This window comes from Brugia malayi (assembly GCF_000002995.4).
Source record: "Brugia malayi strain FR3 genome assembly, contig: Bm_v4_Chr1_scaffold_001, whole genome shotgun sequence".
Taxonomy (NCBI): domain Eukaryota; kingdom Metazoa; phylum Nematoda; class Chromadorea; order Rhabditida; family Onchocercidae; genus Brugia; species Brugia malayi.
Window position 1 is genome coordinate 7,108,787 of NW_025062475.1, and position 22,135 is coordinate 7,130,921.

At 31.0% G+C, this 22,135-nt stretch overlaps 6 protein-coding genes across 7 annotated transcripts; all 6 read left to right on the forward strand.

Moving 5' to 3' along the window:
* Positions 1 to 2: 2 nt before the first annotated feature.
* Bma-ubc-20 (Uncharacterized protein) lies at positions 3 to 1,544 on the forward strand (the record flags this gene model as incomplete). Its single annotated transcript, XM_001900736.2, has 6 exons — positions 3 to 68; positions 309 to 461; positions 766 to 848; positions 1,062 to 1,188; positions 1,270 to 1,374; positions 1,473 to 1,544. The coding sequence occupies 6 exons, from the start codon at positions 3 to 5 to the stop codon at positions 1,542 to 1,544; spliced, it is 606 nt and encodes a 201-aa protein (XP_001900771.2).
* Positions 1,545 to 3,234: 1,690 nt separating this feature from the next.
* Positions 3,235 to 3,873, forward strand: Bma-cox-17 (Uncharacterized protein; the record flags this gene model as incomplete). Its single annotated transcript, XM_001900737.2, has 2 exons — positions 3,235 to 3,324; positions 3,775 to 3,873. 2 exons carry the CDS (start codon positions 3,235 to 3,237, stop codon positions 3,871 to 3,873), a joined length of 189 nt encoding a protein of 62 aa, XP_001900772.1.
* A 383-nt stretch (positions 3,874 to 4,256) lies between these two features.
* Bm14255 (Uncharacterized protein) lies at positions 4,257 to 5,123 on the forward strand (the record flags this gene model as incomplete). The annotated part of the gene is made up of 4 exons (XM_001900738.2): positions 4,257 to 4,348; positions 4,570 to 4,681; positions 4,771 to 4,888; positions 4,972 to 5,123. The coding sequence occupies 4 exons, from the start codon at positions 4,257 to 4,259 to the stop codon at positions 5,121 to 5,123; spliced, it is 474 nt and encodes a 157-aa protein (XP_001900773.2).
* Positions 5,124 to 5,965: 842 nt separating this feature from the next.
* On the forward strand, positions 5,966 to 8,020 carry Bm17381 (Uncharacterized protein; the record flags this gene model as incomplete). 2 transcript variants are annotated; one of them, XM_001900739.2, is made up of 7 exons in its annotated part: positions 5,966 to 6,097; positions 6,325 to 6,426; positions 6,650 to 6,799; positions 6,919 to 7,017; positions 7,113 to 7,183; positions 7,619 to 7,700; positions 7,928 to 8,020. In XM_001900739.2, the coding sequence occupies 7 exons, from the start codon at positions 5,966 to 5,968 to the stop codon at positions 8,018 to 8,020; spliced, it is 729 nt and encodes a 242-aa protein (XP_001900774.1). The 2 variants fall into 2 exon arrangements, with proteins under 2 accessions (XP_001900774.1, XP_042932814.1); XM_043076880.1 differs by lacking the exons at positions 5,966 to 6,097; positions 6,325 to 6,426.
* Positions 8,021 to 8,690: 670 nt separating this feature from the next.
* Positions 8,691 to 10,015, forward strand: Bm1459 (Uncharacterized protein; the record flags this gene model as incomplete). The annotated part of the gene is made up of 4 exons (XM_043076881.1): positions 8,691 to 8,726; positions 9,051 to 9,260; positions 9,563 to 9,638; positions 9,906 to 10,015. 4 exons carry the CDS (start codon positions 8,691 to 8,693, stop codon positions 10,013 to 10,015), a joined length of 432 nt encoding a protein of 143 aa, XP_042932815.1.
* A 2,960-nt stretch (positions 10,016 to 12,975) lies between these two features.
* Bma-zig-8 (Uncharacterized protein) lies at positions 12,976 to 21,167 on the forward strand (the record flags this gene model as incomplete). The annotated part of the gene is made up of 8 exons (XM_001900740.2): positions 12,976 to 13,021; positions 16,804 to 16,973; positions 18,333 to 18,454; positions 18,849 to 18,940; positions 19,241 to 19,276; positions 19,942 to 20,088; positions 20,304 to 20,447; positions 21,013 to 21,167. The coding sequence occupies 8 exons, from the start codon at positions 12,976 to 12,978 to the stop codon at positions 21,165 to 21,167; spliced, it is 912 nt and encodes a 303-aa protein (XP_001900775.2).
* Positions 21,168 to 22,135: the final 968 nt, after the last annotated feature.

A 22,135-nucleotide genomic window follows, 5' to 3' on the forward strand; every position in this document is an offset into this window, starting at 1 on the left:
CAATGTCTCAGAATATCGCTTTTTCACGTGTACAACGCGAGTGCAAAGAAATCATCACTAATAAAGAAGTTTCCATTCATTCAAAATATATGTGCCAATGTTTTTAACCTGAGAACTCCTTCCGTATTATTTCCACATATGGCACAGTAGTTGGAGTAACTGAAGAAAATGACATATGTTTTGAGTGGGACAGTATTTAGAACAAAAAGGATGATCGCAGTTCTTTTGCTGTTTCCGATAGATTCTAGTGAGAATTTTTTGCTTCACAGAAAACTTTGAAGTTCGAACGCATTATACTAAGCTTTTAGCTGGCTGAAACAGGCGTAATGATTGAAATTCGAAATGACTCATTGACAAAAATACGTGGAGAGATACGAGGCCCACCAGATAGTCCATACGAAGGTGGTACTTATGCTTTGGATATCACAATTCCAGACGAATATCCTTTCCAGCCACCTGTAGTGAGTTTTATTTCGTAAGATGTAAAGCTGTTTATATGATTCAAACTCAGTTTTTCTCTTAAAGTAATATAATTGTTCGGTCAGTGACAACAGAAATGGTTGGAGGTGTTGCATCCTATTTCGATCTTCTCTTTCCTAATAAACCATTTAAATACAAGACTGGTTTTTCTCGTTACACCCATCGATGAATAATGTTTTCGTATCGTAGCTACTTTCAAAAATTTGCTATGAATGCGAAAATACTTGATGTGCGCATTTTATTTATCCTTTAATTGTTGAATGAATATCTGGTATTTGTTTGCAGTGCAAGTTTATTACAAAAATTTGGCATCCTAACATCAGCTCGCAGACTGGGACAATTTGCCTTGATATATTAAAAGAGCAATGGTATGTTGTTGGTGCTATCCAAAAAATTTAGCCTTTCTGTATTTTTCCCCCTATGTTAAATTCGATAAACGAAATTCTTTATAATTGGACGTAGTTTTGTAAACGAATTTTAGAATTAGGAATAGTCTTGTAAACGGCATGCTACTGAGTGAAGATTTTCCCTATTCTAAACTTTTTTTGTTTCAAGTAACTGGTAACTCAAGCTTTTTTCAGGGCCGCTTCTCTAACTTTGCGTACCGTGTTACTGAGTATTCAGGCACTGTTAACTTTACCGGAACCAAATGACCCTCAAGATGCTGTTGTTGCTAGGCAATACATGGACAATGCACAACTTTACAAAGTTGGTTAATAATTAATTGTAATACATAATCATTAATTTATCGATTTGACTTTTTTCGGGTTTGTAAATTGTTAATTTTAGCGAACGGCTCGATTTTGGGCGCAACATTATGCCAAAGCCGAAGGTAAGCGGGATGACGAGTTCTGGAACAAAATCGACAAACTCAAAGATATGGGAGTCAAGCAGGTTAAATTCATAGAAGTTGGAGTAGTCAGGACAAAAAACTGCGAAGTTCAGATTTTCAACCTTTGATTTATTTTTCTGTCTGATTGTAAGTCTTGCAGGAGGACGCTATCTCGGCACTAAGCTGCAACTGGTGGGATTTGTCGAGAGCCACTGATTATGTTTTTGGATAAAATTATGTTTTTTATCGTATATTACATGGTGCAGTTACGCAGGTCATTTTCATCTTTCATCTCAAAAGTGACTATCTTCAATCATATTTTTGTCTGACCATGATCTTTAATCGCGGATTTCGAAGGTAGTTCCGTTTTAGGACATTACAAAGTTTCATGGCGTTTGCATTGTATTCATTCAGATTTTAAACTTCAAATTTAGGTCTTATTTTTGTTTCATTTACAGAGTGTCTATGAAGTATAACTTTTAATAGATTCTTATAAACTATTAAGAAATGAACGGAGTAATTAGACTTAGAATTTAGAGGCTAAGTTTTGGATTCAAATTTGTTGAGCTGATTTTTAGGTGGAACGAAATCGATGGTACTGTCTTCTTGGCAGGGAAAAATTGCTTGGTTTGGATTTGCAAACAAGATAAAAGTAACTTTGGTTTTTTTGTCAGTTTCACAACTTTATATTGTTTACTAATACTTCATCGAAATCTTTATAAACACTCTTCTGTACTTTTCTTTATATTAAGGCTATCGTTTAGTCTTAAATAGCTTAACGATAATTTTCATGTCGATGCGGGACCTCAGATTTCTATCTCAGTATTCTATGCGCTACTGACATTTTTATCGCACTTCTGTCCCCGTAAATATGTTCCTCTATGTCGATGAAAACTGTAATTTGATTGCTGTCCATTCCAAAAGTTTCTGCATTGTATTTTTTCAAGTGAGTATCATCTTGCATGGAAGTCTTTCAAATATTGTTCTGATATTTCCATTTAGAGGAACCTTTTTTTTTTAAAGAAATTTTAATTATCAATCGAATTACTAGTGTTTTTATTTATCTCGTTATTGAAATAAGGGGGGCATTATAAGAAGGTATCTTTTTTTGCACATTAAAAGTCTGTATTTTTATATTTGAATATTGTCAGAACTCATTAGTATTGGTATTGTTTTCGGAAAATGATCAGGCTACTTTTGTTATTTTTAGCTACTACTGTTTTCGATTAATATTTTTGTTTCAGCCCAAGTTTTCTGTTTCGTAATGCCACTAGAATCCCTCGACTTGGTTGCCTCGTTTAATTTTATAATTATCTAGCATTTGATGTTTGTGAGCCTCAATTTCATATTGTTAGGATTTAGATGTTTCAGCAGTGGTTTATATAAATGTTTTTTCGCTTCTTTTCATTGCCTATATGTTTTTGCATAACTGCATAATAAATACTTCAGTAAAGTGACTTTTCCTTGGAAGATTTCTGTTCATCTTTAATGTAGCTCCACGAACTGGAGTTATTTACAATTAAAATGGTTGTTTGTCAAATAAAGAAGTGGAATTGCTGATCTGAAATTTTTTTAGCATCATTTATGAGTGGTTGATTCATTCGTTACTTTGCGGGTTACTTTTATTTGACGAGCGTTCTTGCGTAGCTCATAAATGCTGTATAGCATACTGAGTTCATATATATGCGTGAAATGTTGGCTAGAGATGTACTTAGTTCTGATTAGTTGTGTTATGGCTTATAATGTATGTGAGTTGATACATCGAGCCGTGCAGTTATAATGATCTACAAAACAATGAATAGGTGTAACTTACATATCGTCAGGTATGTGAGTCAGTGGTGAAGTTCGCAAAGGCTTATGTACATTAATTTATGTAATATTGGTCTAACCCAGTAAACATTTACCTAAATCCTGTTTTACAGATGAGTGACGGTGAGGGTTGTTTGATATCGTCGAAAGATAATGACTTGAAAAAGCCCAAGCCGTGCTGCGCTTGTCCAGAAACTAAAAAGGTTAATTTACGTGTCTGAAATATGAGCAGTTTTTAAATTTCTGATAATGACATTATACTAATTTAGCACTGACTTGACTAGTAGACACTTTTCACTATATTTGCTTTTATATAGCCTTCAAGTTGATTGTAAACAGAGTAAATTAATTGTTAGAACAAAGTAAAAAAGTTTGGAATTTACTTAAAGTCAGCAGAAATTGGATTCTGAATGAAAATTTGTAGGGGTTGATAAAAATCTGTAAAACAAAGGAATTTATTGAATGCATTGAATGCAGAAATCAAAGAATGGCATCATGAAATGATATGAAATAATATGGAGTACTTTACGAAATCTATCTAATGCTATCACGATGTTATTAATCAACTTATCATGTTGAATGACTCTTGAGATAGTAAAGTCTGTTAATGGTACTTCTTTAGTTCGGTGATTTTGGTAATTCTAAATTTTCAGGCTAGAGATGAATGTATGATTTTGTTCGGTGAAGAACATTGCGGTGAATTGATAGAAGCTCACAAGAAGTGCATGAGACAGTATGGTTATGAAGTGTAGTTTGTTGTTGTCATTGTCAACTTATGTTTAAGAATCTTTATTTCTTATTTGATCATAAATATTCCGGCCAAAAAAATTATGGAAAATGCATAAATTGTAAAATAGTATTCGCATATATTTGATTCATTCATGTGGTTTTCCACTTTGTCTCTTGAAATTTGTTTATCAGAAAGTAAAATCTAAACTCTCTAGTTTTTTCTTTCAAAATTTGCAGAGAATTACGAAAATCCTTGTCGCAAAGAATACAAGATACTAAACTTTAATTTCAATTATATAACTGTTGAAGAAATAAATCAAATTCCTTACAGTTCGATTTACGTCGGTAGTTTTGTACAAATTTTGTGCAAGAAGAAATAGACCATATTCTGTTCTTGGACTTGAGGATGCAAAATTTCAATCTTGTGCAGTTGCAAGTTTACCAACAAGATATTCTTAAGGCCGATATTGCTGTGAAAAACCATATCGAAGGAATTAGGTTAGTCTGTACTAGTGAAGTGTATGTTCTTGGATTAGTTAAGTTTGAGTGTGTAGTATGAACCTCATATTTTAAGGTAAGCTCGTGCAATGTTTTATATTTTTGTTGACGAAATAAAGCTGAGAAGTTGAGACTAAAGAGATTCTGTTATGCTTCCTATGTGATCCATACAATTCATATTTTGTGCGATATAATATATTTCTGTGTCCCTTTTTGTTAAGGCAGCAAAACTTCATGTCAGAGAAAGAAATAGCCCAATGTACTCGAGACATTAAGGAACAAATGGCCAAACTTGCTCATTTAATTAATGCCTTAGAGAAATTCGCAAACAAGGTAACCTACCTTTTGCCTCGCTATATAAAATTCATTTTTATTCATTTATTATTTTTCTGGAATTGTTACCCAATTATATACATATTTAGATAAGTTTTCGAAATGATCGTATCGAATTATTGACTCAAGTGAAAGAACATCGGAATGAATTAGAAAAGAATCGCCAAATGCTTCGTCAAGCAATTTTTGAATTTTTGAAAGTCATGGGTAAGCTTTCCAGAAGACTTTGAATTCTCATAAAAAGTTTTACACGTTCTATAAATTAGTGTATCTGTGAGGACATGTTATAGAAGAACAGTCGCGCACTTATTTATTGCAAGGTGGTGATGATTCTCAGGACATTGAATTCAGAAACCGTAGAAGGCGTGCTGAAAACTTGAAAACACAAACTTTGAAAGTACTTTTCAAATACTTTTTTGTCGTTTCGCTTATTAAATTGTAAGGAAATTAATTCCTAAATCTTTCTAAAACAAGCCAGATATGTACAGTTGAATTGCTCAAGTTCGAGAGCCTTAGTCGGACTCATAAAAAATATAGCAAACTTATGAGACTTTTGCTTATACTCTTCTAAATTAGAAATCTGTTTTATTTTGAGGCAACAGAAAGTCTTGCATCACTGGTGACAAAAATGAGCGATCAGTTGAAGCTATCCGAAGACACAACCTCATCGTTAATCCATTCCTCATTTCTTCTTAAAGACACAGAATCTGAATATTCATCGATAGGCGCTCACATACAAGTGATCACTTTCAGCCTTTTAAATTAATGGTGAATTGCTAACGTGAAATATTAAGAGAAGCTGATAGCTTCGATTTTTCTAGGTATTTTTTTATGTATTAAGGCTTGCCGGATTTTGATGATGCTCTTAATTACAGAGTGGTGGAAAGCTGATATCAAAGTATGGCAGGCGAGAATGCACAGACAAAATTTTGATAACTTTTGCCTTATTTTTATATGTTGTTGTTATAATATATATACTAAGAAAACGAGTACTTTCGATTATTTTTTGAAGTTCTCAGAATAGGAATATTTTCTATAACTGTAATATACTTTTGGTGTCCAATGAAGTTGATGCTGAACTATTTCCTTCATATGGCTGATGCACTGCATTTTTGTTGACTTTAATATATATATATATATATATCTTATGGTGGTAAATGTTGAAGAGGAATAAGCCTTTTGTGTCCTTTAGTCAGTTGTGTTGAAGATGGAATAAAAAGAAACCAGAAGGATTTACGAATTAGTGACATGGGACTTATGTTATTATTCTTTTTTAGATAAGTAATGTATGAAAAACACACAAAAACATTGGAAGCGGCGCGAACAGAGCTTGTCGAATCGCTGCGTAAGAATAAAGCAGAAGATGCGAAGCGGTTGCTACAAAAATACGACACATTAAGATCTGGAAAGGATGATGTAATTTCTCTGATATGATTTAATGTACCCGTGGGAATTTTCTGTGGAGGTGATCTAGCTTAAGCCCGTTACCTCAGATCGACAAGTGAATTAAAACCAGGATTTCAAAAAATCACGTTTCCTAGTGCTAATTCATTAAATCATTAAATTATATAAATTATAAAGTTAATACTAATTCATTAAATTGTATGTTATTGACAAGTTGTGTTTAATAAATCTGTTTCTAGTCTGGTCGAATAGCAGTTCATTGGGCAGCGAGTGGCGGTTGTTTAGAGATCGTGCAGTTCTGTATATCACAACAAAAGGATGACGCCATAGCGTTGGATGACGTAAGTCTTGAATCATTAAAGTTAATGTTCCTTTTGTCGAATGTCATTATGTTATGAAACAAGCATCTATACAGACATAAAGAAATTGGATCTTCTGGAAATGTGTACAATAATTTCATTCACAAAGAGCTGTGTAAAAGATCGTTGCGTACTTATTTTTATTTGCGTTTCACTTGCTCCACACATGCCGTAATGAGAGACCTAAATTTACTAAAAACTACAGATGGGTTGGACACCACTGATGATTGCCTGTTCAGCTGGACGACTAGAAGTGGTTCGATATCTGGTTACTCTTCCCTTGGTGGATGTTAATACTCCAAATAATAATAAACAAACTGCTTTACATTATGCTGCAAGTAAAAATAGACCACAGGTAATATTTGACATGCGGCCGATATATTATTTCAATCGTTCAAAAGGATGTTTTGCACAACTTAAGTTATAGGTTTGAATTTGTGGTCAATGTTTATATTTCAAATGTAAATATTTGAGATTACGACAATTTTATTGAAAAATGGTGCAAACGTAAATGCACAGGACAATTATCAAGCAACACCACTACATCGAGCCGCTTCTCAAGGTCACGAAAAGGTCAGTGACGTAGTAATGTAAGCATATAGACCAAACTTAAGTGAACATGAAGTTCTCTTTCTCATTACAAAGCCTGATGAAATGGTTGCCTTCAGATTGTACCTATTTTGTTGAACGAACCAAGCTTAAGGATTAATCTCACCGATTCTGCTGGTTGTACAGCACTGTAAGTTTGTTAGATACATTAAGGAACTGGAAGATTTTTCCTCTGATTAATTTTAGTTAAGCTGCTTGTGTGTTGTCTTTTTTTTTTTCTTTTTGTATTCTGACAACACTTCTTTGTTAGTTCACTCTTTTTCTAACTGACTGGACCAAGAAAGTCTTATCTATATAAATTCTACTTATTCATATATGCAGTTACTCTTTCTATATCTTCGTTTCTGCATCAAGTGACTTGTACCTCTGCGATAATTGCTCAATACTTTATATGATTGAAAATGTCTTTTCCATATTGTTTAAGTGCCCAAAAATGTTCTCCTGATTCCAATTTTTTCCAAATTCTGTTGTATTTTCTTGTTTGTTTCGACTTTATTAATGCAGATATTGCTTTTATTTACTGCCTAAGTAGAGAGGATATTGTAAGCATCGGAACGAATTATAGGCATTTGGCAGTGGAAGAACAACGAGAAGATATCGCTATATTGTTAGTGGAACACGGTGCTGATTTATATTTCGAAAATAAGGTATACTTTACTTGAAAATATTTCAGTTGTTTTCAAATTAAGCGCTTCTGGAATTGGCTGAATTATCTTCATTTTCGATGGCAATGTTGGACGAAATTGTTTTACTCTAGTTTTTTTAGGAGTTTGATGAGTTATTCATACTTACATAGTTTTGCTGATTAAAATGATATTTCCTTCGATCATACTGATTTTTGGTTGGTTCAGTGGCTTTTATTTTTTTTTTTTAGGAAAAGCAAACACCTTTAGCTTTGGTGAAAACTAGTGAACTACGAATGAAGTTAAAAGTTGCCGCCGACCGATACTCATCCAAAACTCGTTAATTTTTTGTTAGTGTTATATCAGTTTCCATTTTATTACTTGTTTTCAATGGCAAACTTTTTCAAACCTTTTACACGTAAGTTTCGTACCTTCTTTTGTTGCTTCGAAATAAAAAACTTTATATTATTGATTGGAACTAACTCTTTACCACATGCTCACTCATTCTGAAAAATTAAAATCACTTTAATCGCCAAGACGTGATGTCATAATTAAGCTATCTGTAACACAAGCTTTCATTGCCAGTTATCAGATCATTCTATATCTTTTTCTGTAGTCAGGTCGTTTACATCTCGGACCGGATTACTCGATGTTAAGTGAAGCACAAGAAATTATTCCACTCAAATTGTGCTAAGCATTCTCGAATATATATAATGTCTGCATTGCCATTGCTTTTTTTTACATAACTGTGAAGTGCATACGTTGAGTTCCCAAATGAATTATGCATATTGAGCATTCTATTCAAAATTAATTTTATGCAAATTATGCAAGAAGTTTTAGAAAAATGTTATGAACAGTATAAAATTATTCGTTCATTGTATATTTCATAAGAAGCAGTTGTAGGTGGCTATCCTATCTTTCGCTGCCTGTCTGTTCCTCTCTCTTTCAATTTTTTTTTCAGTATACTTTTACATTGAAATCTCAGTTATTTTAAGTAAACTTATCCTTGCAGGAATGGCTGAGAACACATTCTTAGGCTGTGATATTAAGGTAATATTTATGTGAATTCTGCAACAGATCAATATCAACATTGAAATCTTTATAGCCTAAATTTGGATATAAGTGTTTTATGCATTGGAATACATGATTAAAATATAGAAAAATATAGAAGTATCTCAGCAGTACTATTGCAAGCATAACCAACTATTTTTATTCAGAATGCGTATGGTTATAAAACTGTTTCTGTAGTAATCTCCATCATCTGATCTAATCATCTAAGATGTTTAAGCTTCCCAGACTATATTCTATATTGATGTGATGGTACTACAAAAAAGGCATAAGAGAAAAGGTAACTAAAACTGGATTATCTCAAAGATATGGATGTATATTGTGGTTTCTGTTACGGTATTTGCTGGAAGTCTGGAAGTATATCACACTGTGCGGAACTACAACAAAACTAATAAAATTATTAACAAAATATTATTTATTGGTATACCATTAATCTTTCTTAATGCAGCTATTCTGGGCTTTATTGCCACATGTTTGGATAACATATGTCTTCTCTGTCCACTTCTAACCATTTTTGTTAGTTCTTTCTTATTTTTATGATCGTACTGAATAACCTCTAATAGTCCCATCTTAATCTCCAAACTTTTCTTAATTCAGAGGGAGAACTTAGAGTTCAATTTACATAAACTTGACTTGGACAATTTTGTATTAAATCATCAACGCCAAATATATCTCTATCGTACTAGAGATCTTGTTCCGAAGAGTCGAGGATGAGTGATGGTAATGCGTGATGGCATGGAGTCTAATTCTATGATATAATCTTATGAATACTTCATTTCCTATAATTTAGTCTTCTTAAGAATACTCACAACTTTCAGACAATTTTACTACCACTAATTATTGCATCCAACGTACTCTTCTATATAAATTGCATGTCCCAATCGGAATGTAAAGGTAAGCATATCGATGATATGCAGTTGTGAATCAAACAAGATGATCTCTTAAATCAAGGGAATTCTTGAATGAATAAAACTGATAAAACAAACAAAAGGGTTCACCGTGACTATTCGGTAATCAATGACTGCACTAAATGACTATCTGCTAATGCCAGATTCATCAGTCCGTATGATCTTTATTTAAAATTGGATAAATGAAATGAAGAGAAGGAAGTTCTTGTCCTTAAATACTTATATATTTCAAGAAAAATTATACTTTTTTTAGGTGATGCAATGAGTATTGCTACTACAACAGTTATCTTTATTGTTAGCATAATCATTTGCATATCCACAATGCTAATTGTTTATCGCTATTATCGTCATATAGCGCAATAAATACCAGAAATTTAAATCGCCTGGGGAAACAAAAGAAGTTCAAAATAACAATCCTTGAGATGTAAAAAGAGCCTCAGAAATTGTTCAAATACTTGTGGACAGTACAACTTGTCATTGGGTTTTTTTACAACTTTTAGGATTAAATTGCATAGCCAAATATTTTTATCGATTCTTTACCATATAATATTTACTATTTCTAATGGCAGCGAAAAATATTGGTTCTAAAACATGCAATATGTCCATAAGATTTTCAGACTTCGAAGATTCTACTTTTTATCTCCTCTTATCGTTTTACTACATAAATTTAAAGCATTCTCATCATCGAAGATGAAGTGCTCTAACTTAACTATCTCAACTTAGACACCTTTTTGATGTCTTATTCGTAATTATAAAACAAAATTAAATGTAGTACATTAGTTTGTTGTAACTCATGCACTGAAAAGATGGAAAAATAAACTTGGGAACATTTTGATTTTTATGGATAAAGTCAGTTCAGTCCTTATCCAAATCAGTTCCTCAAATTCTTTACGAATTTATACTTTATCATACAGAAAGGTTTATATTAGGAAATCATGCGGAAATTTTTACATCCATATATTCTTAATTCGAGTTTCAAAATAAAAAAAAAAAAACCAAATGACTTTAAATCCGAAATACCTGTAGATGTCCGAGAAGATGAATTATCGTCTGTGCTTATTCAGGGATTAAGTTTTTATAAAGATAATGTATTTCTGAAACAATATTTCGAGAAATTTTCTAAGCAGAATACAGCATGAAGTGAACGAACAGTTACTGCTGTATTTCTATATTACTGAGTCATCAAATATATTCCACCAACCGCATTATCTTTTTCTAATTTCGATATCGTTATCTTCATCTGAGAGAATTATTTTTTAAGAAGCTGATAGGTCAAGTATTAACTTATATAAAGCTTGACATAAGTTATAAAGCATAAGAATATCATTTCCCTTCATGTCACAATTTATGATTACCTATGATCATCACTACTTTTGTGGGCTAAATTACACTATCACAAGTTGCGAATGAGGGTATTTTCCGCTGTAAACCTTCAATGATTATTGTTTAACAAAACTGAAATCTTTCGTAATTTATACCTTGTCTGTTTACTGAGTTCGAATGACTAATGGTCAGTGAAGACTACTTCATCAGAAAGTAGGTGTTTCGAGTCAAATGTAAAGTCAATTTTATTAGAAATCCTTCAACTAACGCCAGTAATCGGTTATTGCATTTTAATGATCACATGAGTGTTCATTTTTAAATAAGATGTATATATATATAACTAACTGAAGTACTTAAAGGATTTAAATTGACATCTGCATTATTTGCAAAGTTTTTTTACAACTGCGCAGATGGTAGCATACTGCAGATGCGCAGCTAATTATATTTAAATCCAATTACTGCACAAATTGAAGGAACTTGTCCTCTTCTTCCTGATAACGAAACGAAATTATTGCGTAGCGCAATTAATTATGATTAACCTTACTTTTTTATTTCTGCTTCCTCTCTTGCATACTTATAACTTATAATACAGGGATTTTAAATGATCTTTGACCTTCCACTTTCTTCTTTTTCTTGAATGATTCAATCGAATGATTCGAATTGTTTTTAGTTTCCATAACAAAGTTATGAAAATGATTTGAGATAGCAGTAGTAGATGACGCGAATTTTTTTTTGCTGACTAATTTGATCGACGAATAGAATATAGAAAGACGGAGAAAGACGGATTGATGCGAAGATGTCGAGCATTTAATTTACGTATTTTTTAATGTGAAACGTATGTGGTGACTGTGCTAGGAGATTACTCCAATAGTTAAGCTACTATTAGATAAATTTGGGATATACAGAAATGAATTAGTTTTGTGAAAACTCTGTACACAAAATTTATTTGGTCATAAGGGGCGTTATCATCACTAGATGTGCCACCAAACGCAGCGATGATGACAGTTATGCATTGCTGTCCTCATCGTACCACTGCTGTTCGAGTGATTGCTTCGTTATGATTTTTGCTAGGACTCAGAATCGAACCTATTTCGTTCATTTTGGATTGAGAGCTTATTTTCTTAGAAATAAAAAAGGAAATTACTTTATATTTATAATAAATTTCAAAATCATTAAGAAAAAGAAACATTTGGAATAAAATGAAGGTCTAGAAATCCTTGTATCATTCTGTCTTGTCCATTCCGTTTTTTGATTGGATTTTGTTTGTTATATAATTGATCTAATATCTTAATAACTTTATCAGTATTAACTTTTTTTGACTTAGCACATATGTCAATGCAACATGAAATGTATTACCAATACCGCAACTGTTTAGGTGAATTTATCACTGATTTTACGTGAATTATCATTTTTTGGGATATTTTCACTATGTAAACATATCATTATTGATACGAAATGTAATAGGTTGAATAGCAATTAGCCCAATGAATATGCTATGGTTGACCTCTTCTAGACTTGATGAATGAGTTCCCAAATGGAGGAAGCTAATTTCCCATGTCTCTTCACATGTGCGAGAGCACACATGTAGGTAAATTGTTGATTTTGTGATATTGCTTGAAGAATAATCGATACACTTCGTCCTTTCACTTTCAGTTTTGGGTCAATTTTTGTTTTCCAGCTTTCCGAAAGAAATTTAAATCTCTAAAATATTTGAATATATGCTACTCTTCGAGTTTTTTGCGTTTTATCAAATTGTACCAAAATTCTAGAGATTTTCCAAAATTTCATCTTTAATGGCAAGATTCATCAGAGCTGTTATCGGAAGTGAACAAACATAATTCCTATTACTACCATCCAAAAGGCCAGAAGTGAAGGACATTAGCTTTTGTCGTCGCAGAGCTTTTTCTGTACTCATCGTCAATTGGCATTCCAACTTCATACATTATTTTTCCTATTCGCTCACCACTGTTTACTGTACTTCAAATGTTTCTATTCCCATTATGATTTTAGTTACTACATTTCTTGCTATATTCTTCTGTTTACAAGGTATTAATTTTTGCCATTTCGCTTATCTTTTTTTTTCTGTTTGGGAAAATATCCCACAAAATAAGACATCAGCTATGTAAATAAGTATAGTAATGTGTAGTAATATTGAATATTGATCTTTACAAAGTACTACAGATATAATTTGGTTAAAAAAATCACACATATATCATTCCTATAAATTTATATAATTAGTTCTGTCATAATAATACAATAATTAAAAAGTAGTTCGAACAAATGCAATAAAAAAAGCATTTTCGTTCGAAGAAGGAAGTTTTAAGTTAAGAACTTATTTAGGAATAGGTTCGGTCTGGATCAGTAGCGCAATAATTCATGATTATTCATTAAGTATAACAAATTAATACAATGGAGAAGAATCTATTAAAGATTTGATGTCAAAGAAAGAATGTCAATAAATCTTTTTTTTCGCCCCAAAATAGCGGCTTTTCAATTTTTGACATATGTTTTTGAAGAAGGTGTTAAGCTCTTTTCGGGCATATTGCTTATTCAATATCCTTCATATCACTTCTCTAAAGTACTTATTTTTTATACCAAAGTTTAGGTCATCTCCTCGAATAACAAAATATCATCAGATGTAAAATCACTAGATGTAAAGTTGACGTTTTCCATCTGTTTTTGGGAATCAAAATATCATGTATTAAATTAGGAAATTGGCCAGACGAACAATAGGAAAAATTAATTGCAAGTAGACATAACTTAATTTTCTTTTCATGTACAAAAACAGAACTAAAGAAAGTCGTTTGTACCATTAATTTCAAGATAACGAGAGAGAGAAATTTACATAAGAAAAAATTAAATTCGCTTGTTTAAACTTCTTTCAAGAATTTGTTTCAAAGGAAAGTAAATTAGCATTATAATTAACTGATAATTGAGATTATTATAAATAGCTATTTGTGAACATATATGTATGTTCTCAATTCATAAATTTAATCATGATTAAATTCAAAATCAGAATAATTGAGATAGATTTCTCTCGTACTAATCTTTTTTTAAACAAGCAGACAAACAAACAAAAAAGGAGAACAGAGTACTTGTTTAATTTGTTATCTATTTTATCGATGGGTACCGTGAATTTCAGTGGTTTGCTTATTTTTCTTCCATTATGTGTTGGCCATTAGATATCAGATGTTATCATTGATGGCTATTTAGTGTAGTTATAGAACTAAAGAACTTTGTGATAATATAGTATTGGTTATGGAAGTAAAAGTAATTTGAAATTTGAGTGAGTAATTGGCTATTTCTAATATAGCTTATAAGGCTAAGCAATGAATTCGTACCATTTGTGATAACCAGTCAAATTATATTGGTGCTATCTTGAAAAAACCGCTTTTTTTTCTAATCGAGGACAGAAACTATCGATTGATAAGAGATGCCAAATTATTTCACACAAATTCACTTCACTTTTAGTATAGTCAATTGATAATTTGTTTGGAAAAGGCGACAAAGCTTCTCCTGCTAAAACTTTCCAAAATTTTCAGATTATGAAAGAGTGATGAGAAATGGTAAAATGATTATGCGTTATTGAAAGTTTGAGAATCCAGTTTCCTTGCTATATTTGTTGGCGGAATTTTATGAAACGAAGTGTATTAGGATGTTTACCAAAGCCATCTGTCTTCATCAATACACTACTGATAGTAATGCTCATCCAGAAGTGTTAATCGGGAAGATCAATACTGTGCTCTAATACGTTAAATGGTGATTTAACGTTACTAATACTATTGTATATATCAAGTTTGACTGCTAGAAATCTGTGATAATTGAAGTATTAGTTATTGCATTTCGAAGTCAGCGTCATATTTCAACATTTATGCAATTTCACATGGATTGAATGATATCCACAAAACTTAGTTTTAATGAATGTTTCAGAAAGCAATATATTTTACGTCCTTTTTGCTAACCACCTGGCTGTATTATTGCGGACTCACACCACCAATGTCAATTAATTAAGATCAGTTAAAGATTAGCTGTTGACACTTATTCGTCTATTCATCTATACTCCGTACAGAAAAGGGATGGATGATTTGGTGCAATTAATATCCATGTAATCAGAATCAGAGAACGATTTTGAATCGTTTCATTTTAATATCTCCTCTATTTATAATTAACGTTTGAGAAATTAAAAATAAAACTTTTAAGAGAATTCTAATATTTTATTATTTATAGCAAGTTATCATATTTAGCCTTTCATGTTTTCAAATTCTATTCAGATTAAATTCAAATTCAATTTCAGAATGGTTTAAAGTCTTAAAATGTATCATAATCCAGCATGTGTAACAATATCACATTTGAATTGGTCTAAGAAATATAAATTTAATTATTTGAACCATCCAGATAGCTTACTTTCAGAACAATTTGCTTTGCATTGGTCTGTCTTAACATCCAAAAAAGCGATGGCTAGCATTGCATGAATGACTATTGACCCTCATCCTAGTGTAAAATATCAGAGATACTAGTTCATACAAAACTCATTTTTTTGTTTCGAAGCGATCTGTGATAATTAAAAATATTATTTATTGAATCAGAGGATCGTTTTTAGGCTTTTATGTTTGGTCGGGAATAAATTCTTTATTCGATCATCTTTCTCTGATGATTGATTTGATTTCCTTTTAAGTGGCCTGATGATTACTCTTCTGCATTTCAGCTCATGCAGTCAAAATGACAGTGTCTGATTTGACAAAATAAATCTCTTAGCCAAAACAGCCTTAGCAATAACAAACCACTCCCTCTCATAATCGACTCCCTTCTCTCTTTTTTGTGGCCCAGTTCTTTGAAAATATATAATTTATTAGACTGGAAAGAGGGGAAAGGATATTGTTAAATCTCATTAAAAACATTCGCTTAGCATATAGACGTATCTTAATTCTTACCAGAATTAAATGATGGTATGAAATGTGTAATGAAATCACGCAAGGAAATGGACTGCTTCAGTAAAACTAAACGGATTACCTCACTACTGTTTAAAAAAAACCATTTCGATGACAAAATAAAAGTCTTCACATTATTGATTTATCGTTGGAAATACGGACTGAGCATCCGATCTTCCTGAATACTTAGCAATAGCAGGAAATACGGACTGAGCATTCCTGAATACTCAGCGCAAAAGCGCCTCCTCTTTTCTACAAAGAAAGAAGTTTTGAAAATAAGAAGTGGAGAAATTGACAAATCGATATAAACAGTAACCTTCAATACTTTATAGATAAAAAAAATTCTTAACTGCTTTTTTTGAGCCGGAAATTACGAGAGGAGGAAAACGAAAAGTGGAAAAGGAGAGAACGGAAAGATAGAAAAAAAAAAGCTTAGAAATGAAATGAATTCAATACATGCATGAAGAAAAATAAATGAAAAACTGAAAAAAGCTTTTCCTAAAGAATATTTGATTATACAAATTTTTATCTTAAAACAAATTTGGAATTTGTACCAAAACTTTTTGCAATGTTTTTCATTCAAAATCTATATAAATGATAAATATTTCCCTTGGAGTAATTTTAAAATTCGAAAAGAAAACTTTGAAGACTTTTTCTCCCGCTGTTATTTTTTATTTTCAGTCGACTGGAACTCAGTTGGCATGCAATAAAAATTAGTCAAAGGAACATTCCGGACATTTTCTGGATGCCTATGCATCTTTCTTGTGATGATGATAAATCATTTCTAGATATGAACAGTTTTTCCTAACCAGAAAAATAAATGAACTTCAATTTGTAGTATATTGAAGTATTTCATGAATAATGGATAAACTTAAACTATGAATGAATATTTTTTTTTAGACATTCAGTCTCTAACAACACAAGAGAAGAAATACCGGGAATGCTCACTGATGGAGCGATCCAACGAAAATGTGCAAGGATCTACCAGCAAACAGCAAAAGATTGTTCAAGTATCGCTGCATGAACCCGCTTACCTTCACTGCACAATACCACATCTTAAGCAAAATATTGTCAGTAAAAAAGTTATCTATCTATCTATCTATCTATCTATCTATCTATCTATCTATCTATCTATCTATCTATCTATCTATCTATCTATCTATCTATCTATCTATCTATCTATCTATCTATCTATCTATCTATCTATCTATCTATCTATCTATCTATCTATCTATCTATCTATCTATCTAATCTATCTATCTAATCTATCTATCTAATCTATCTATCTAATCTATCTATCTAATCTATCTATCTAATCTATCTATCTAATCTATCTATCTAATCTATCTATCTAATCTATCTATCTAATCTATCTATCTAATCTATCTATCTAATCTATCTATCTAATCTATCTATCTAATCTATCTATCTAATCTATCTATCTAATCTATCTATCTAATCTATCTATCTAATCTATCTATCTAATCTATCTATCTAATCTATCTATCTAATCTATCTATCTAATCTATCTAATCTATCTATCTAATCTATCTATCTAATCTATCTATCTAATCTATCTATCTAATCTATCTATCTAATCTATCTATCTAATCTATCTATCTAATCTATCTATCTAATCTATCTATCTAATCTATCTATCTAATCTATCTATCTAATCTATCTATCTAATCTATCTAATCTATCTATCTAATCTATCTATCTAATCTATCTATCTAATCTATCTATCTAATCTATCTATCTAATCTATCTATCTAATCTATCTATCTAATCTATCTATCTAATCTATCTATCTAATCTATCTATCTAATCTATCTATCTAATCTATCTATCTAATCTATCTATCTAATCTATCTATCTAATCTATCTATCTAATCTATCTATCTAATCTATCTATCTAATCTATCTATCTAATCTATCTATCTAATCTATCTATCTAATCTATCTATCTAATCTATCTATCTAATCTATCTATCTAATCTATCTATCTAATCTATCTATCTAATCTATCTATCTAATCTATCTATCTAATCTATCTATCTAATCTATCTATCTAATCTATCTATCTAATCTATCTATCTAATCTATCTATCTAATCTATCTATCTAATCTATCTATCTAATCTATCTATCTAATCTATCTATCTAATCTATCTATCTAATCTATCTATCTAATCTATCTATCTAATCTATCTATCTAATCTATCTATCTAATCTATCTATCTAATCTATCTATCTAATCTATCTATCTAATCTATCTATCTATCTATCTACCTACCTACCTACCTACCTATCTCCATTATAAGTTTTTCATTAATTTAGAATGATTACCTGGCTTGAATGTATCGATTAAGGAAACTTATAGCATCTTTTTTTTTAATTCAAATCGCTTTCTTTTATTAATCATTTCAGGTAGCCTGGACACGTTTACGTGACGAAGCTTTGTTGACTGCTGGCGAGCAATCATTTACTAGTGATTCTAGATTTCAAATATTGCTGGAACCATCCAAAGTTGACTGGGTATTAATTATTAGGTAAATTTGATCATGCTATACATTTAAATGCAATCTGCCAATTTAAAAGCAATTACGTCATTTGTTATGTCCTTCAGGCGTATATTCATTAAATGAATTTCTGAATTCTTAACTTAATCAGGAAGTTCATCCACTAAAGCTTAATAATAATATGACAATTAAATCTGAGTATAACAGCATACTTGTAGTAAATTACACCGATTTTATAACAAATCACTTAAGATCCCTTCTTGTTTTTTTTTTTTTTTTTCTCAAGATTTTTTATAAGCTTATTTAAAAACGTTATAGTGTGAATATATATATATATATATATATATATATATCCATCCAGTATTGTTTTCCAATGAAAAATTGCTTACTTTCATTTCCGTATTCGCCAACTTGATATTTTCAGACGAGCAGAAAGGTCAGATTCCGGTTGTTATTTATGTGAAGTGAATACCGAACCACGAAGTACTGTTTATGCCGTATATTTAAATGTTATCGGTAAGTCTTACAAATTAAAAAAAAAGTGATCCTGTATCTGGAAGTAAGAAAGCAGTAGCCAATTTGAAATATTTTTAATGACTGATATTAAAAGTATGAGGGGTATAAATAATCGTATTATCTATGCAATATGAATTTAAAGAAATATCTCATAGCTTTTCTGGCTCTTCCTAACAATGATAGTTATGTTTTAAAATGATATTCTTAGTTTTTCATTCCTAGAATCAGTGAAGCCTTCAAGTCTAAATTTTATTTTTTGAATCTTCCGACATTTGCTGCATTTGTTTTTGTGTTTTTCAGAAACACGCAATCTCAAAGTACCATCTTCAGCAGCAAGTAATTAATTTCGATATATTTTTTGACTTCATCTTTTCTTATTTACAGAATTAATTAAACAAGGTTATGTCATTTAATCTTATTACATTTAAGAAAAACTTTTTATTCTTTCCTGAGGTTCAACTAACGCATGTCCTTAAATAATTTCCGCTCCTCGAGAATCATAATTGTTGCTTTTGCATGCACGTGCAATTGCATATGAAAATATAAAGCGTTTCATTTCAACAATATAAAGAAAAAATACCCGTAACAAAATTCCTTCTCGTAAATTTCACATTTTGTAGTCATGCAAAGATATTATGCGTTTAAGATTCTAAATATTTTAATGCTGTCAATAATTTTATTGAACTAGCAGTAGTGTTAATATATCAATAATTGTATTATTATACTAACAGTTGTGTTATTTAAAAACAAAAATTTTAATTTGATGGCTAGTACTTCTCGCTGTAAATATAAAAAAGATGAAAAATGAAAACTTGATGCTTATTCAAAATTAATGAAATTTTGATTTTGAACAGAACGTTATTAAAGTATATTAAATTTTTGAGGATTGGATAATACATTTTAAAACCTAAAAAAAATATTCAATTTATCAGAAATTTGCTTATTTTTAATTAAGTGCTTAAATTGTTTTTCTCTTTCAAATTTTCATTTCCAATTTTTAGAACGCACAACAAATTTGATGGCCAATATGATTGGGAGTGAAGTGCTCCTGAATTGCACAGTAACGATCGGTAGTGAAGCAAATAGTGTAAGTGGTGAAGTGGAATGGTGGAGAGATGGACAACCAATTGATTTTAAAAATAGTAAAAGTTAGCATTAACAATTTGGATTTGATAGAAGTTTAATGAAACCAGACTACTAAAGTTTCATTATGTGTTGTCCTGACACTTACCGATCTTTACGTGAACCAAGCCATCTATGTCACTCCAAAGAAGAATCGTTTATCTATTCGGTACTTTGGATAAGATCATTTTAAAATAGAAAAAAAAAAAAAAAATACCGAATCGAAATGAACATTTTTCAGAATACATATCAAAAGTGAAACGAGACAGTAAAACGATCGTTTATACGTTACGAATTCTTAGCGCCTCAAGTGAAGATGATGGAAGTTATTCATGCAAAACGGTGGATGCACCAGAATCAACTCATATGCTACACGTCAACACAAGTAACTTCTGCGTGAAGTTTCGAACCTGTTCATCTTATTTTATTTATTTCTCGGTTACGATTAAGATGCTATCATATCTTTCGGACTATTCCATTCCGAATATGATGGGCTAAGAACTAGAATTTTCTTATTATCTACATCAGTTTCTTTTATCCAAATACAATCTATTTATTTTATTTCATATCATTAAAATTATTCTCCCACTCGTTGCTTCATCAATTTCTATTTTTGAGATAACGATTTTCCATTCTTCAGCCGTTCTGAAACAAATTAAATTGCATTGCAATCAATTTATAGTTAGCCTAAATTCTTAAGCAGATTTTGTCATATACTCGTGAAGATTATCTCAAGCAATAACTTATCTTTTGAGAAATATGAAAAATAAGAGTAGCAAATCGTATTTTATAATTCAGTTCTGTTCTAAAGATTAGTTTTTTTATACTATAAAAAATCGAATAGAAAACTCATGAATAGAAAAACTCATATTTATCGCATAATACAACCTTTGGTGTTAAAATTTTATTTTCATTGCTGAAATACAATATTTTCACAATATTATTTCCAGATCTGGCTCTACGCAACGGTAGTTATACAGTCCAGAGGATATCATGGCCTTTATTTACATTGATTTTTCTCCTCATTTTGCCTCATTTGAACTTTCCCAATGTTTGTATAAGCAACAAGTGCAAAAAGTGTCCAACTTTTCAAATTATGAAATGACAAGTAATTGATTTCATTAATTGACAGTGCAGAAATGCTCTCAAGTTGTATATTATGTGATACCTGAATTGTCCATATTTTTGTGAAACAAACAAATAAAACACAATCAGTTATCATGGAGCAATTACAACTGGACGAAATAATTCATTACCACTGTAATATTTAATTTTCATAGATGACAACTCACGTAGTTGGAAGTTTCTGTTCTTCAATAATCATATCAGTTATTTCACATCTTCCCATGCTTTTACTGATATTTGGAGAACACTTTCCTGAATGAGAAGAGTGATGTAAAAGGAAAGAAAGGAGAGAGAAAAATCAGTTTCTACTAATAAACTATTTCTTTTTTTTTATTTGATCAATTTCTGGTCAAGTATTATTTTAAATGAAGAAATCATTTGTTCTCTTTTGACCGAAAAGGACGTTTTTTGCTCAACCGCTGCTCAAACAGTCATGGATTGTTTAAAATTGTAGTTTCAAGTCCCTTCACCAGGTGGAATAAATGAAGATAGGTAATGAGAAAAGCTTTTAGAAGCTTTTTAGAAAGTTCTGAAGGATTCATAAGAGTTTGAGTGATCAAAGAGAATCGAAAGGTCAATAGATTATCTTACTCCGGCCTTAGTCAGTAAGTCTAACGAATTCTGTTTTTTCTTTTTGGAGTAGAAACATTTCTTTAACTTCAACAGAAGTAAGAATTCTCATTATTATATCAAGATTTCGTCTTTCTGAAAGGAGAAAAAATAAAAGCATTTGAATGAATTTTTGAAATCAAAGATGAAATTACGAGACTCATAAGAGAAGTTGGGTTCAAAAACAAATTTATAGAATCCAATCAGTCCGATAATTACAGTTACAGCGATCTTTCATAACACCATTACTACAACATTACCGCGAGCGCCACCATTTTTGCCATCATTCGAAATGTTATAATTACTTGTCTATAGATGCTCCAAACAGACAAAGCAAAC